This window comes from Neovison vison, chromosome X (assembly GCF_020171115.1).
Source record: "Neovison vison isolate M4711 chromosome X, ASM_NN_V1, whole genome shotgun sequence".
In the NCBI taxonomy this organism is placed as follows: Eukaryota; Metazoa; Chordata; class Mammalia; order Carnivora; family Mustelidae; genus Neogale; species Neogale vison.
The window spans coordinates 76,061,532-76,079,778 of NC_058105.1; the positions used below are offsets into that span (position 1 = coordinate 76,061,532).

The 18,247-nt window shown below is 41.0% G+C and overlaps 1 protein-coding gene across 1 annotated transcript in view; it reads left to right on the top strand.

The window, feature by feature from the left end:
* The first annotated feature begins 713 nt into the window (after window positions 1-713).
* VSIG4 (V-set and immunoglobulin domain containing 4) overlaps window positions 714-18,247 on the top strand; it is a 53,246-nt gene continuing 35,712 nt past the window's right edge. The window contains exons 1-3 of the mRNA XM_044235523.1: window positions 714-917; window positions 5,970-6,326; window positions 7,082-7,363. Of these exons, the coding sequence (XP_044091458.1) occupies window positions 863-917; window positions 5,970-6,326; window positions 7,082-7,363 (694 nt within the window). The 5' untranslated portion in view covers window positions 714-862. The remainder of the gene's footprint in view (window positions 918-5,969; window positions 6,327-7,081; window positions 7,364-18,247) is intronic.

Here is an 18,247-nt window from a genome sequence, read left to right on the forward strand (position 1 = left end):
GAAGAGAAGAAATTAAGCTTCTTAGTAAGTCTAATGCCTATCTCTTGTTGATCACAGATACGTACCAATTAAAAGTCATTGAAAAATTAATCTAATAGAGCATACCACTACCAGGTCAATGGGTAAGCACATTGTATGTTAAACTTAACTTTCCCTTTAAGAAATAAATAATAGAACCCAAATTAGCACTGATTAGAACACTTACCACCAAAGAGGTGGAGCTATTGGAGAAAGTGATTCAAAGAGCTTCCTGTATATGAGATACGGGAGTATATATCCCCATAACAACTTTTTCCATGGGCTTGAGAAATATTTAAGCTTTGATTTGTAGAAAGTTCTTTCAAACACGTAATCTCTTATACTCTGAAGCCCACAGGCACCCACGCCCAACACTCTGTTCATTTGCATAGATGTATTTTGCACAGGTCAGCAATGTTGATCTCTCCTCCCCAGGACCACTGGAAAGGAAAATACCCCCATACTGGAAGGATAAAATTCATCCCAAATGTTACTCCCCCAACCTCTGATTTTTGTGGAAGAAACTGAAAATAAGCACAGCCTGGGAGATCAAAGACCAGAGAACATTACTGACTCCATGGAAAGTCAAGTCAATACCCTAGCAAGGAGAGGAACTTCTTCATTCACACTAAACCTCCAATCCCAAGCAGGGGTGGGAGGGTTACTCACATGATTTAGGCTGAAATAGGGAAGGAAGGAGAATGTGAGATGGGGCTGGGAGTCCAAGTGAGAGATATAGAGAAGGAAGGGAAGTGAGCAGGCACAGACGCTGGCAGCCATCAGAGGTTCATGCCTTTTTGACAGCAGGAGGCTAGAAGAAAGGATAAGAGTGGCTCTGGCTGTGATGGGGCTCTTATTGGGCCTCCTGCTTCTGGACTACCTAACAGTGGTCACCTATGGTAAGGAAGCAAATGGGGACCTGGTTACCACTGCTTGCACCAGCAACAAGCTGGGAGTTTGGGATTGAATGGCTACTGGGGAAAACTTATTCCTGTTGAATAGTTAAATGTTCTCAGACAGTGCTGCAGACTCTCAGCTTTGTGTAGTTGAAGCCTGCTGAAGAAGCCAGGAGGTAAGTTTCCATAGAAATTGAAAAAGATATTTTCTTGAAAAACAATCACATGATTTTTCTAGTACTTGTCATATCTCAGGGACATTAAGAAGGTTGCCAGTGACACCCAAATCTTTCCTCCATCTTATTTCACCTGAAATTCTACCATTTTACCTTAACCCTTCTGTCTCCAGGTCTTGATCCCTGTTAATATATATAACCTTCAAAGAAAGAATGTTGTCTAAGAGCAAGATTGGACCTTAAAAGTAACCTAGACCTGATGCTTTCCTGTTATGAACTTTGCTCAAAATATCTGTTCATATACTTCCAGTGACTGAGAGTTGATGATTTTTGCAGACTATCTAATCTATCCAGTCTAGTCCAGGGCAGTTACAAATGTTAAGATGCTCTTCCTTGAGTTGAACTATATGCACTTCCTTGTGGCTTCCATCCTAAGGCCCCAGCTCTCTTTCTTAGAGATACATAGAACATATCTACTCCCTCGATGCTGCGACAGCCCTTTAGAGTTCTAATGGCAGACGTCGTGTCCTCTTGTCATCTCCTCTTCAAGATAAACTACCCCTAACTCCTTCAACTTGTCTTCACAGGATTTGCTTCTTACCATCTCCTTGGGTAACTCATTTCCCTGTGAATATAGCCCAGTTCATCCAGGCTGCTTCTGAGAAATTAATGCTGGAGATTACAAATCTACATACATAGATAGATGATTATATATAGATAGATAGAGACAGAGATAGATATCTCCAAAAAGAGGTCTTACTATCCCTATCCCATAGAAGCATTATTTCTTCAGGTATTTCTCCATCCTCTTTTATATCCCTGAGAATTGAAATAGACTTTTTGGTAACTAAGTCTAAGTAATTGCTAAGTGAGATCCAAGATACAGCAAATGGGTTTTTCTGCATATCTACTTGTTTCATATCTTTACAGGGAGAGGCCAGATATATGTTAGCTTGGTGTCCCTTATGTGGTCAGAAAGAACATCTTTTCATAGCTGACTCAAATTATGCTAACTCTATCCTGGGGCTCTGTGACCAATCAAATTCTAGAGCTTCAAAGCTAAAAAGGATACTAAACAAGTCACCTGAGAGGGAGAAGAATGTCCTCCAGCCACAGAGCATTAGTGGCAGAGTTAATACTATTAAATAATACAGGTTATTTTGCAAATACAATATTTTCATTCTCTAACATGTTTTAGAGGGTCCCTTTCTACCTTCTCCAAATCTGTTGGTTTGAGCTTATACTTACAGAGGCAGGACTAGGGCTCAGGGGAACATGATATACATGTGAAAGTTAAATCATGTGTGTGTACATGTGAGTGCTCTCATGTATATCATTCCATCCTCAGCCTGTGAGAGCCTCTAGCCCTGGAAACAGGTCTTTCTTTTATGTGGAGTGTTTAACACTATAGACCTGAAGCTCAGAACATACTGAATGGCCAATAACACATTCCCACTCCCTGGATCTCAGTGTCTCCATTCTATTTTTACAGTGAGGGAATCAATTTGCTGGCCTCAAACAGCTGTGCCAGCTGAACATCTCTGTATGACTGTAGCTTTACTTTTAAAAGTGAAGGGGGTAGAAACAGCTAGTCTGTCAAAGCACATGTTGAAATAATCATAGTAAAATAAATCCCAAACATTTTTATTTTATAAACATTACAAATATTTCATAAAGCTAATCTATCCAGCACCTACTGAATACCGGCCATTATTCTAGGTGTTTTCACACCTATAATCTCATTTGCTCTTCAACATAACCCTCCATGGAAGGTATATTATTAGCATCCATTTTATTGATAATGACATGAAGCTCAGACAGGTTTAGCAATTTACTCAGGGTCACATGGAGACATGGGGACATGGGTCACATGTTAAGACAGACCTTGGACTACTACACCATGTGCTCCTTCACTATTCTGACCTCACTAGGTGCTTCTATTCAGTGTTTCTCTAGGATTTCTGAGAACCAAAGGATAGTAGAAAGGTGTAAGTCAATTCTATTGAGGTTACCTTCACTTTGGAGATCAGAGGACATGATGTACAATGTCTTTTTTTTAATGTGTGTGAAGCCCTGTGCCTACCATATACTGTCCCTGTGATACTAATGAAGCAGGAGGATAAAGAGGAGACAATAAAAGAAGGAAGAAGTATAGAAGCCAGATTGAAAGATGAGTTGAAGGAAGGAAAGGCAAAGGAAGGAGGGGAGAAGTAAACAGAGCAAAAACATGTAATCCTTAGAAGTCTGGTTAACTCTGCTCCATGACCCTATTCTGCAATGTAGGAGTCAAGCCTGACCTACTTTTAGAAGTGAATTTCAAGATTGAGAAATTGAGACTGGCTGTTCTTATTGACAGACCAGAGTGGGCTATGTGAGAGTCCCCAGGAAGTTCCCAGAGAGGGTAATGCAAACCAAGCCTTGCATTCCCTCCAAGTTCAGAGGAAAGACATACATACACATAGACAAAGTCATTTTCAGCTGTTCCAGATGTCCCAAGAGCAGAATGCTGCTTTGTTGTCAGAAAAAGTGAAAGAATGCTTTTCAGAGGAGGAGTAGAAGATTTGTGATAGCTGGAAAAAAATAATGGTAAAGATTGCATTAAACTGAAAGACTCACATGGTTTTCATGGGGCTTAAGGCTGATTCATGTGTGCTTTAAGTGAAACGTGCATGTTCATGATGATTATAAGCTGCATCTGCATGCATATGGAGGCCTGAAATAGCAATAGCACAGTGAAACACCACCATCTGGTGAAAGTTCACCACCAGATAGAAAATGTAATTATTTAACTTTCATTTCCATTATACCCTATTAGTATTGAACAATCTAGGATTGAAGGGACCTTAAAGAGTAATGTTGTCCAAGACCCAAACAAAGATCAGAACTTCTCCCAGACTGCTTAGTTCATGAATAAAAAACTCTGAGGACAAGGGGAGTCAGAGAGTAGAAGGGAGTTGAGGGAAATTAGAAGGGGAGGTGAACCATGAGAGACTATGGACTCTGAAAAACAATATGAAGGTTTTGAAGGGGCGGGGGATGGGTGGTTGGGGGAACCAGGTGGTGGGTATTGGAGAGGGCACAGATTGCATGGAGCACTGGGTGTGGTGCAAAAACAATGAATACTGTTACGCTGAAAATAAATAAAAAAAAAACTCTGATTAATTACAAAGTTCACGGTTAGGACAAACCAAAATCAGACCTATTGCACTCCCATTCATGGGTCTGAGTTCTGCTCCCTGCCCAATCTGAAACCCTCCAGAGACTATGTGGTTGATTTAGCAACATGAACTCATGTTTATTTATTATTTTCTATTCAAGGCTTTTATCTTGGTCAAAATATACTAGTGATGTTGTAAGAATCTCTCGTGAGCAAAGGCTAGAGGCCTGGTACTTGGTACATGGCAATAAATTCTGGTAGATAGAAGGCATGCCTCTACCCTACCATCTGTTTGACTGAAGCCTGAGAATCTTGGGCTACATAACAGGCATTTATTCAGTAATATTTTACATTTTTTAAAGATTTTATTTATTTATTCGATAGAGAGGGAGAGATCACAAGTAGGCAGAGAGGCAGGCAGAGAGACAGGGGAAAGCAGGCTCCCCGTTGAGTAAAGAGCCCAATGCAGGGCTTGATCCCCGGACCTTGAGATCATGACCTGAGCCGAAGGCAAAGGCTTAACCCACTGAGCCACCCAGGTGCCCCAATATTTCACATTTTGAACCTCCTTCTTCTAGGACAGAGATAAATTAATTGTCTACATATAATACCTCACTCCTGGTTGGAGTTAAATAAAACACAAAATCCTCAAAATAAGAGCTTATGAATGAAAATTTCTTTTTTTTTACTTTTTTTTCAAAGATAGAAAGAGAGAGCATGAGCAGGGAGAGGAGCAGAGGGAGAGGGAGAAGAACACTCCTCATGAGCAGGGACCCGATGCAGGGCTCAATCCTAGGACCCCAGGATCATGACCTGAGATGAAGGTCCCCCACACACCAAGGAAGAATCTCCTTTTGGTCCTACTACCATTTCTACCACAGCCAGCTTTAGGATTTATTCAGACCCTTTTCTTTCCTGACATTTCCCTCTCTGTTCCTCCTCAAGATAGAATTTTCCAGTGTACCTTTGGTGAAATCTGAGAGAAACCAAAAGGGAAATAAAGAGAAATTGGAGGGGGGGGGAAGGTTAGGCTTACAAAGTGAGGATTTCAAACTTAAAAATAACTAATGATTTTATAAAACACAAGTACATTTCACACAAGTTTCCACCCTCAGAATTGCCCTGTATGGGTCCAGCCTCCCTTCCAGAGAAAAGCTTAGGATCAGGGACCCAAATACTGAGTTTTTCTGAGGAACAATGGGGAATAAGCAGGGAATATGGCCCTTTCTTTTCTAGCCCTGCAGCACAAACATTTCTCCAGGTATATAATTACATAATAAAATGGACCAGACACGACTGTTCAGCATTTGTTCCTACACTTCTTTTGGAAAATATTGAAATAGGTTCTTTTTCATAGACTTACAGAGCTTCAGAGCTTAAAGAATCCTTAGACATCATTCCATTCAAACTCTCTACATTATATATGAAGAACATGGGTCCTTGTGGTACAAAGTGGCTTATCCAGGGTCATCTCACAGCAAGGCAGTGACAGGAAAGGAACTTGAAACTGACAAGAGCCAAACAGTGTTAAGAGTTTTCCTTCTGAGGATGTGTTTCTGATTTATGGGAAGGCAGGCAGAGAACAGAAGAGCACATGGAATCTGAAAGTAGGATGGAAGGAAATTTTAGAGGTGTTTTTCAGAAGTCTTTTGAGATCTGCCACTGCCATCCTAGCTCCCAGATGGGTGTGCCATCTACGTTCATTTTCTTCTTCCTCTTCAGGCCACCCTATCCTGGAAGCACCTGAGAGTGTGACAGGACCTTGGAAAGGGGATGTGAATATTCCCTGCACCTATGGTCCTTTGCAAGGCTACACTCAAGTCTTGGTAAAGTGGCTGGTACATCGTGGCTTGGATCCAGTCACCATCTTCCTACATGATTCCTCTGGAGACCATATCCAGCAAGCAAAATACCGGGGCCGCCTGCAAGTGAACCACAAGATTCCAGGAGATGTATCCCTCCAGCTGAATACCCTGGAGATGGATGACCGGAGCCACTACACATGTGAAGTCACTTGGCAGACCCCTAATGGCAACCAAGTGGTGAGAGATAAGATCATTGAGCTCCGTGTCCAGAAATGTGAGTGACTGTGATGATGGGAAAGCACTGATATACAAAGACCAAATAGAGGTCTATAATACTAGAAAAGCTTTAGAAACCCAGAGAATTTTGTTTCCTTGTACACAGTCTTTCTTCAGTTGTATGTGCTAATCAGAGAAAGTGGACAGGCAGAGGATCCTCAGGGTCATCACTCTCATAGTATAATTTAAGAAGTGTTGGGAAGGATTTCTGGCCTTCAAATCTCTACGCCTTCAAGCATCCCAGAAATTCTAGCATCCACACCCTGGTTGCCCTCCTTGGGCTCTGGATTTTAAAACTCATAAAAGTAAGTCTATCTATCTAATCAGGATATTGGAGAGTAAATAGATGCTGAGATAGAAGCTCTGGGGAGAGGGTTACTGGGGTTAGCCAAGATGCATTTTGCTGACTTAACAATTTTATGAAAACCTGGCCCTAGTAATCCAAAACTGCAGATAATCCAAAAACTCTATCTACTAAAGCCTAAAAAATCCCTCTATATTAAAAAAAAAATCAGTAGATTTTTAATTCCAAATAGTTCAAAACCATATATAACACAAAACAATACCTAATATTCCAAACAAAACTATTTTTATTTACATTATCCTATTTCTTACCCCGTTCCAAGTTAGGATCTCCTTTTAGTTCACTTTGCAGATATATAGTTACCCCTATACCCAGCAAGGTTGACTCACCCTTGTCTTCACGTATCCTTATAACTTTCCAGAGCCTCCTTTCTTGTTTTTCCTTTGCAGTCTCTGTTTCCAAGCCCACAGTGACGACTGGCAGTGGCTATGGCTTCACAGTGCCCAAGGGAATGAGGATTAGCCTTCAATGCCAGGCTTGGGGCTCTCCTCCCATCAATTATGCTTGGTACAAGGAACAGACCAACAATCAAGACCCCATCAAAGTAGCAGTCTTGAGTACCTTACTCTTCAAGACTGCCATGGTGGCTGACTCAGGCTCCTATTTCTGTACTGCCAAGGCCCGGGTAGGCTCTGAGCAGCGCAGCAACACTGTGAAGTTTGTGGTCGAAGGTAAGCAACCCTTTCTTTTGGTGATCCTAGCAATGGACTACATTGCACTGGAGATACCTCAGTAGTGCCTTTATTCCAGAGAACAGAGTTTGTGTGTGTGGAGAGAAAGAGTGTTCTGGGTTGTACAATTGCAAAGAAAAATTCTGGACTGATGATAATAAGGCTGGAGACAATGCCTGTCTTCTTACAGGAATCTAAAAAATGGTAAAGGGGAAAGTGACATTCTCTAAGCCAATCATATTTGCCAGATACAATTCACAAGAACTCAACACACATTCTATAATTGAATCCCATGTCTATCTCATGAGATAGCTATCACTATTCTCATTTTACAGAAGGAGAAACTGAAAATCAGAAGGTTTGTTTTTCTTTCTATCTTTCTTTCTCTTTTTTTTTTCCAGGAGTTCACAGTTAGGAAGTTCAAGTTGGAACCTGCACACAGATCAATTACTCTTTCCATTATGTCTGATTATCTCTTACGGTTGAATATTAGCTCCTGGTCACCCTTTGGAAACTTTTTATTTGTTCTTTTTTTTTTTTCAGTATAGCTGACACATGATGTTACATTAGTTTCAGGTACATCACATAGTGATTTGACAAGTTTATAGATTATGTTATGTTCACCACATGTGTAGCTACCATTATATCATTATTGTAATACCATTGACTATATTCTTTTTGCTTTGTCTTTTTTCCTCTTTTATTCTCTAAGTGGAAGCCTGTATCTCTCACATCTCCTCACATACTTTGCCCATCGCCCCACTCTCCTCCCCATCAGTTTGTTCTTTGCATTTATAGGTCTGTTTCTACTTTTTATTTATTCATTTTTTAGGCCCCACATATGAGTGCAATCACATGGTGTTTGTCTTTATCATTTATTTTCTTGTTTGTTCATTTATTTACTTATTTATGAAAGAGTGACAGAGAAAGCACAAGCAGTGGAGGGGCAAGGACAGAGGCAGAGGCAGAGGGACAAGCGGACTCCCAGTGAAGTAGGGAGCCTGACCTGGGGCTTGATCCCAGGACCTTGAGACCATGAACTGAGCCAAAGTCAGACACTCAACCAACTGAGTCACTCAGGTGGCCTAGTATTTCTTTCTTGGTCTGACATATTTCACTTAACATAATGCCCTCTAGGTCCATCCATGAATCAAATGGCATGATTTTATCCTCTATTATGGCTGTGTAATATTCCATTGTATGTATACACTACACATTCCTTATCCATTTGTCTATTGACATCTAGGTTGTTTCCATATTTTGACTTCTGTAAATAATGTTGCAATAAACACAGAGGTGCATATATCTTTTCAAATTAGTGTTTTTATTTTCTGTGAGTAAATTCCAAATAAAAGAATTATTGAATCATATAGTATTTCTATTTTTTAAAAAAAAAACCTCCATACTATTTTCCACAGTGGCTCTACCAGTTTACATTCTCACCAATAGTCTATGAGGGTTCGTTTTCACCACAACACTTGTTACGTCTTGTCTTTTTTATTTTAGCCATTTTGACATGTGTAAGATGATATCTTTTTTTTATTTTATTTTATTTGACAGAGAGAGATCACAGGTAGGCAGAGAGGCAGGCAGACAGAGAGGGGTTCGATTCCAGGATCCTGACATCATGATATGAGCCAAAGGCAGAGACTTAACCCACTGAGCCACCCAGGCGACCCAAGATTATACATTTTTTTCCAATTTATTTATTTTCAGAAAAACATTATTCATTATTTTTTCACCACACCCAGTGCTCCATGCAAGCCGTGCCCTCTATAATACCCACCACCTGGTTCCCCAGCTTCCCACCCCCCCGCAACTTCAAACCCCTCAGACTGTTTTTCAGAGTCCATAGTCTCTCATGGTTCACCTCCCCTTCCAATTTACCAAAATTCCCTACTCCTCTCTAACGCCCCTTGTCCTCCATGCTATTTGTTATGCTCCACAAATAAGTGAAACCATATGATAATTGACTCTCTCTGCTTGACTTATTTCACTCAGCATAATCTCTTCCACTCCCGTGCATGTTGCTACAAAAGTTGGGTATTCATCCTTTCTGATGGAGGCAATATACTCCATAGTGTATATGGACCACATCTTCTTTATCCATTCATCTGTTGAAGGGCATCTTGGTTCTTTCCATAGTTTGGCGACTGTGGCCATTGCTGCTATAAACGTTGGGGTACAGATGGCCCTTCTTTTCACGACATCTGTGTCTTTGGGGTAAATACCCAAGAGCAATTGCAAGGTCATAGGGAAGCTCTATTTTTAATTTCTTGAGGAATCTCCACACTGTTCTCCAAAGAGGCTGCACCAACTTGCATTCCCACCAACAGTGGAAGAGGGTTCCCCTTTCTCCACATCCTCTCCAACACATGTTGTTTCCTGTTTTGTTAATTTTGGCCATTCTAACTGGTGTAAGGTGATATCTCAATGTGGTTTTAATTTGAATCTCCCTGAGGGCTAATGATGATGAACATTTTTTCATGTGTCTGATAGCCATTTGTATGTCTTGATTGGAGAAGTGTCTGTTCATATCTTCTGCCCATTTTTTGATGTGTTTGTCTGTTTCATGTGGGTTGAGTTTGAGGAGTTCATTATGGATCCTGGATATGAAACTTTTGTCTGTACTGTCATTTGCAAATATCTTCTCCCATTCCGTGGGTTGCCTCTTTTTTTTTTTTTTTTTTTTGCCTGTTTCCTTTGCTGTGCAGAAGCTTTTGATTTTGATGAAGTCCCAGAAGTTTATTTTCACTTTTGTTTCCTTTGCCTTTGGAGACGTATCTTGAAAGAAGTTGCTGTGGCTGATATCAAAGAGATTACTGCCTATGTTCTCCTCTAAGATTCTGATAGATTCCTGTCTCACGTTGAGGTCGTTTATCCATTTTGAGTTGATCTTTGTGTACGGTGTAAGAGAATGGCCGAGTTTCATTCTTCTACATATAGCAGTCCAGTTTTCCCAGCACCATTTATTGAAGAGACTGTCTTTTTACCACTGTATATTTTTTCCTGTTCTGTCAAAGATTAATTGACCGTAGAGTTGAGGGTCTATATCTGGGCTTTCTACTCTGTTCCACTGGTCTATGTGTTTGTTTTTATGCCAGTACCATGCTGTCTTGGTGATCACAGCTTTGTAATAAAGCTTGAAATCAGGTAAGGTGATGCTGCCAGCTTTATTTTTGTTTTTCAACATTTCCTTAGCGATTCGGGGTCTCTTCTGATTCCATACAAATTTTAGGATTATTTGCTCCAGCTCTTTGAAGAATGCCAGTGGAATTTTGATCGGAATGACATTAAAAGTATAGATTGCTCTAGGCAGTATAGACATTTTAACAATGTTTATTCTTCCGATCCAAGAGCATGGAATGGTCTTCCATATATTTGTGTCTTCTTCAATTTCTTTCATGAGTGTTCTGTAGTTCCTCAAGTACAGATCCTTTACCTCTTTGGTTAGGTTTATTCCCAGGTATCTTATGGTTCTTGGTGCTATAGTAAATGGAATCGATTCTCTAATTTCCCTTTCTGTATTTTCATTGTTAGTGTATAAGAAAGCCACTGATTTCTGCACATTGACTTTGTATTCTGCCACGTTGCTGAATTGCTGTATGAGTTCTAGTAGTTTGGGGGTGGAGTCTTTTGGGTTTTCCATATAAAGAATCATGTCATCTGCGAAGAGAGAGAGTTTGACTTCTTCATTACCAATTTGGATACCTTTTATTTCTCTCTGTTTTCTGATTGCTGTTGCTAGGACTTCTAATACTATGTTGAACAAGAGTGGTGAAAGTGGGCATCCTTGTCTTGTTCCTGATCTCAATGGGAAGCCTTCAAGCTTTTTCCCATTGAGGATGATATTTGCTGTGGGTCTTTCATAGATAGATTTGATGAGGTTCAGGAATTTCCCACTATCCCTATACCTTGAAGCGTTTTAATCAGGAATGGATGTTGGATTTTGTCAAGTGCTTTTTCGGCATCAATTGAGAGGACCATGTGGTTCTTCTCTCTTCTCATATTAATTTGTTGTATCACATTGATTGATTTGCGAATGTTGAACCATCCTTGTATCCCAGGGATGAATCCCACCTGATCATGGTGGATAATCTTTTTCATGTGCTGTTGGATCCTGTTGGCTAGGATCTTGTTGAGAATCTTAGCATCCATATTCATCAGTGATATTGGTCTGAAATTCTCCTTTTTGGTAGGGTCCTTGTCTGGTTTGGGGATCAGGGTAATGCTGGCTTCATAGAAAGAGTCTGAAAGTTTTCCTTCTGCTTCAATTTTTTGAAACAGCTTCAGGAGGATAGGTGTTATTTCTTCTTTGAAGGTTTGGTAGAATTCCCCAGGGAATCCGTCAGGTCCTGGGCTCTTGTTTTTTGGAGGTTTTTGATCACTGATTCAATCTCGTTATTAGATATCGGTCTATTCAGGTTGTCGATTTCTTCTTGGCTCATTGTTGGTAGTTTATATTTTTCCAGGAATGCATCCATTGCATCTAGGTTGCTAAGCTTATTGGCATATAACTGTTTGTAATAATTTCTGATGATTGTTTCCACTTCCTTGGTGTTAGTTGTGATCTCTCCCTTTTCAGTCATAATTTTATGAATTTGGGCTTTCTCTCTTTTCTTTTGGATTAGTGTAGCCAGTGGTTTATCGATCCTACTGACTCTTTCCAAAAACCTGCTTCTAGTTTCATTGATACGTTCTAATGTATCTCTGGTTTCTCCCTCATTGATCTCAGCTCTAATCGTGATGATTTCCCTTCTTATGTGTGGAGTTGGTTTGATTTGTTGTTGATCCTCCAGTTCTTTAAGGTGTAGAGACAGCTGGTGTGTTCTGGATTTTTCAATTTTTTTGATCGAGGCTGGATGGCTATATATTTTCCTCTTAGGACAGCCTTTGCTGTATCCCATAGGTTTTGAACCGAAGTGTCTTCATTCTCATTGGTTACCATGAATTGTTTCAGTTCTTCTTTGATCTCCTGGTTGTTCCAAGCATTCTTAAGCAAGGTGGTCTTTAGCTTCCAGGTGTTTGAGTTCCTTCGGAACTTTTCCTTGTGATTGAGCTCCAGTTTCAAAGCATTGTGATCTGAGAATATGCAGGGAATAATCTCGGTCTTTTGGTATCGCTTGAGTCCTGATTTGTGACCCAATATGTGGTCTATTCTGGAGAAGGTTCCGGGTGCACTTGAGAAGAATGAGTATTCTCTTGTTTTAGGGTGGAATGTTCTGTATATATCTATGAGGTCCATCTGGTCCAATGTGTCATTCAATGCTCTTGTTTCTTTATTGATTTTCTGCTTCGATGATCTGTCTAATTCTGAAAGAGGCATGTTAAGATCTCCTACGATTAGTGTATTCATATCAATATGACTCTTTATCTTGATTAACAGTTTTCTTAAGTAATTGGCTGCTCCCATATTGGGAGCATAGATATTTACAATTGTTAGATCATCTAGGTGGATAGTCCCTTTAAGGATTATGTAGTCTCCTTCTGTATCTCTGACTACAGTCTTTAGTTTGAAGTCTAATTTGTCTGATATGAGAATCGCTACCCCAGCCTTCTTTTGAGTCCCATTGGCATGAAAGATGCTTCTCCACCCCTTCACTTTCAGTCTGCGTGTATCTTTAGGTTCAAAATGGGTCTCTTGTGGACAGCATATGAATGGGTCCTGTCGTTTTATCCAATCTGCAACCCTATGCCGTTTTATGGGTGCATTTAGGCCATTCACATTGAAAGTGATTATTGATAGATACGTTTTTATTGGCATCGAGTTACCTTTGAAGTCTTTCTTTCTGTAGACTGTCTCTATATTTCAGTTCAATGCTATTCTTGGGATTTTTCCTCTTTTATAGAACCCCCCTTAATATTTCCTGCAGTGTCATCTTGGTGGTTGCATAGTCTTTTAAACCTTGCCGGTCTTGGAAACTCTTTCTCTCTCCATCCATTTTGAATGTCAGTCTTGCTGGATAAAGTATTCTTGGCTGCATATTCTTCTCATTTAGTGCCTTGAATATATCTTTCCAGCCTCTTCTGGCTTGCCAGCTCTCTGTGGACAGGTCTGACGTTTTTCTGATGGGCTTCCCTCTGTAAGTAAGGAGCTCTTTGCCCTGGAGGCTTTCAAGAGATTATACCTACAATTATAATTCCTCAATTTGATTATCAGATGTCGTGATGTTTTTTTGGAGTGTATAATCTTGGGTGGAGACCGTTCAGCCTCTAGTACATGAACGCTGGGTTCATTCGCGAGATTCGGAAAGTTTTCATGAAGTACTTGTTCCACGATATCTTCTAGACTTCTTTCTTTCTCCTCCCCTTCAGGAATTCCAATAATTCTGACATTGGAGTGCTTCATGGCATCATTTATTTCCCTGATTCTACTTTCTTGGGATCTAAGCTTTTTGTTCCAGGCTTCCTCCTGATCCTTTCTCTCTATCTGTTTGTCTTCCAGATCACTAATTCTATCTTCTGTCTCAGTTACCCTAGCTTTGAGAGAGTTTAGATTAGATTGGAACTCATTGAGAGCATTGTGGACCTCCTCCCTGGTACCTTTCAGCTCCGCCCTAACATTGTGAACATCCTGTCTGGTCGCTTTCAGTTCGGCCCTAATCAATTCTGTTTGGTCATCCATGGCTTTCTCCAACCTAGCTATTGCCTGGATAATTGTTAGCCTGAATTCTCTTTCCGACATATTGTCTATGTTGATAGCCGTTAGCTCTGTTGCAGAAGGTCCATCCTCTGTATTTTTCTTCTGTTGGGCATTCCTCCTCCTAGTCATTTTGGTGGGAGAAGACTGAACAGATGTAGCTGGATGTATCCACTCTGGTTCAGTCAAGGTGCACCCTGGAACACTTCTGAGCAATCAGGATTCCCCACCCAAACGAGCGACAAAAGAAAAGAAAAAGAAAAAGAAAAAAAGGAGAAGAAGAAAAAGAAAAAGAGAGAGAGAGAGAGAGAGAGAGAGGAAAGAAAGGGAAGATGAAAGAGAAGGTTCAGCCCAGATGGGCCCCAAGGTAAGATTTATGAAGTAGACAAACAAAAAGAGATAAAAAGACTGATACAATTATATGGCAAGAGAAAGAATAATATATATATATATGCGAATAAAGAAAGAACCTCGTCAAAAAGAACCACAAGTGTGGTTTATGGGTGCATAAACACTGTTGGAAGAAGTTGGGAGAGTTCTTATAAATTCTCAGTGTGTGCGAGGAAGGTTGTTTTTATTCTTCCTGAATGTATCTTGATATCTTTGTTAAAGGACTCAACTTTCCTAAGATAAAGGGGATTAAAAATTGGTTTACCTATAGGGGTAGTATTGATTGGGGAAAGGGGATTACTTTGAAGTTAACTCTATATGAATATTAGAGGATAAAAATAAAAAGGAATATACTAGACTAAACTTAACTAAATTTTTTAAAAAAGGAATTAAAAAAATAAAAATGCAAAAGAAAAACATAGGTGTATGTATCAAAAAGTTCAGGTTATAAAGGTATTATGGAATTTGATGTACTGTACAGCTCGCTGTGATGGTAAATAGGTTAAAAATTTACCTATGTGTAAAAAAAAAATATATGAATCGGAATAGTGGAAACGAGTGAACAATACAAGTTTTCCTATTAAGTAGTGGTGGTTCTCTTGTAGTCCTTTTTTTTTTCTTTCTTGGTTTGTTTTCTGGGGGAGGGGCCTGCACGTGGGTTGTCAGTCAATGATGTTTCCTGAGTTGAGTCCCCCCGCCCCCCTCAAGGGGGTGGGCTCTGGGGAAACTGGTTTTTTTTCAGGCTTTTTTTCTCTGGCGGTTTTTTTGCTTGTTCACTTTTTTCCCTCTCACCTTGACCGCCTTTGATGTTTTTTGTAGTATTAGAAGAAATCAAACTGCACCCTGATCTCTGTCTCAGAGAGAAGCCTCAGTCTGGGTGCAGAAGCTGAATAAATTCCCCCTTGGCCGCTGGCAGCGCAGGTTCCAAGTTGCAGACCCTGGGGGCGCAGGATCTGTTGCTCGTCCCCAAAGCCAAGGCAGTGGCGGCTGTCTGGAAGCTCCCGACTGCCAGAGAGTTTCCAAGCAGCGATCGCACACTGAGATTTTGCCCCCGACCTGGGCTGGGAGTGCCCAGCTTGCGTGCACCTCTTTTCAGAGGCGGCTGTGGGTCGGGCGCGCGTCTGGGGCACTGAGAATGGGGCGCTGGTTCGTAAGCCCCAGGCTGGGCTTTTGCGCACCTCCCTCCGGGGAAGAGTTTCACGCGCACGCGGTTTAGGTTTTGAAACAATGGCGCGGGTCAAAGAGCGCCGGCCGGGCCTCAGTAACCCAGGGGAGCTTGAGGGACGAGCGCGCGCATCTCAAGCTTTGTGGTAGGGCTAGTGCGCGTTCTGCAGACCAGCGCGGCTCCCATCCCCTCACAGGAGCCAGAAACCACGCGCTCTGGGTCGCACTGGCGGCTTAGGGACCAGGAGCTGGTTTCTCGCCGCACTCTCTCTGCCTCTGCGCCGGGGAGGCTGTCTGGGACCGGGGACTTAAGCCCCTGTCCCTAGCCGCCCCAATTCCCACAATTTCCCCCCGCGATCCTTTGCTCTTTTGGAGTGCTTTCAACCAGTCTCCAAGTTAATGCTGGTCCCCAGACGCAGGGCACTCTCGCTCGTATTGGGGTATTACTTTCCCACCGGTCGCCTCTGGTGACTCCCTCCCCCTTTTGTTTATCTTCTGATATCAGTCCGCTGTTCCCATTCCGCTTTACCTGCTCACTGGCATCTTCTGCCCCTGTAGAGATCCAGACGTGTATAATTCTGATCTCAGGCTGATTTCATGGGTGATCGGAGTTCTTTGGTAGGTAATCAGCTCACTTTGGGGTACCAGCTGAAAAGATGCCTCTTCCTACTACCCCGCCATCTTGTCCCCCCAAGGTGATATCTTATTGCTCTTTTTGTTTGTTTTGTTCAGTGAGGATTTTTATTGTTATTTTATTGTTTGTGTTTGAATTTGTTTCATGAAATAAAGCCCAGATATCTACATAGATTTTTAAGGACCACCCCCCCAATCTTCTTCCTAAAGTCAAATGCAAGTTCTGGTTGAGGTCTCAATGAAGATTGACTCTGGTTAATGAAGGTCTGGCTGTTTCTTACAGCATTATCTTGGAAGCATTACAAACCATGTACATAAATATTGCAGGTTGGGGTTTAAATGAACAGCCCAGCAGTGATATGTCTAAATGAATCTTGTTGCCTTCCAAGAGATCACCTTGGAAGGGAAGTAACTTATTTCAACAAGATTGCCATTTCCCAAAACTGCTTTTGGGGACTTATCCTCAGAGCCACCTGAAAATTACTATCCTTACAAAATAGCACTGTATAAGGAAGATAAGCAAACTGGCTCTAACTATTTGATTTAGGAGACTAATGTTAGTTTGAGACTCCTGTATTTGCCTGGAAGCATTTGTTTCCCAAACCTGAGTTGTAATGAGTATGTGCATGCTGTAGATTCTGGTCTACCAGTTGTTGGGGGAACAAGGGCAATCTCATTGGTAGAGAATTATATGGCCCAGTTCTCTGAGAGTTGACAATATGGGCAAGCAGAGAGGACATAGCATGGCCAGAGTATCCAAGAATGTATACTTCATAAAGACCTAAATTGAGCATTCTCACCTTTCTGTGAGTTAGTTCCTAGCCCATCTGGGAAGGACATTGCTTAGAACATATCAACCCCTCTGTATTTCCTTTTTTTAAAAATATTAATTTATTTCTTTTCAGCATAACAGTATTCATTATTTTTTTAACACACCCAGTGCTCCATGAAATCAATTCCCTCTATAATACCAACCACCTGGACCCCAACCTCCCACCCCCCACCACTTCAAACCTCTCATATTGTTTTTCAGAGTCCATAGTCTCTCATGATTCACCTCCCCTTCCAATTTACCCCAACTCCCTTCTCCTCTCTAACTCTCCATGTCCTCCATGCTGTTTGTTATGCTCCACAAATAAGTGAAACCATATGATAATTGACTCTCTCTGCTTGACCGATTTCATTCAGCATAATCTCTTCCAGTCCCGTCCATGTTGCTACAAAAGTTGGGTATTCATCCTTTCTGATGGAGGCATAATACTCCATAGTGTATATGGACCACACTTCCTTATCCATTCATCCGTTGAAGGGCATCTTGGCTCTTTCTATAGTTTGGAGACTGTGGCCATTGCTGCTATAAACATTGGGGTACAGATGGCCCTTCTTTTCACGACATCTGTATCTTTGGGGTAAATACCCAGGAGTACAATTGCAGGGTCATAGGGAAGTTCTATTTTTAATTTCTTGAGGAATCTCCACACTGTTCTCCAAAGAGGCTGCACCAACCTGCATTTCCAACAACAGTGTAAGAGGGTTCCCCTTTCTTCACATCCCCTCCAACACATGCTGTTTCCTGTCTTGTTAATTTTGGCCATTCTAACTGCTGTAAGGTGATATCTCAATGTAGTTTTAATTTGAATCTCCCTGAGGGCTAGTGATGATGAACATTTTTTCATGTGTCTGATAGCCATTTGTAAGTCTTCATTATTTTTGATGCCAATATAATAGAATTGTTTTCTAAACTTCATTTTTCTGGATAGTTTGTTGCTTGAGTACAGAAATACAACAATAAATGGTGCTGGGAAAACTGGGAAGCTATATGTAGAAGAATGAAACTTGACCATTCTCTTATAACGTACAAAAAGATAATCTCAAAATGGATAAAAGACCTCACCATGAGACAGGTATCCATCAGAATCCTAGAGGAGAACATAGGCAGTAATCTCTTCGATATCAGCCACAGCAACTTCTTTCAAGATACGTCTCCAAAGGCAAAGGAAACAAAAGCGAAAATAAACTTCTGGGACTTCATCAAAATCAAAAGCTTCTGCACAGCA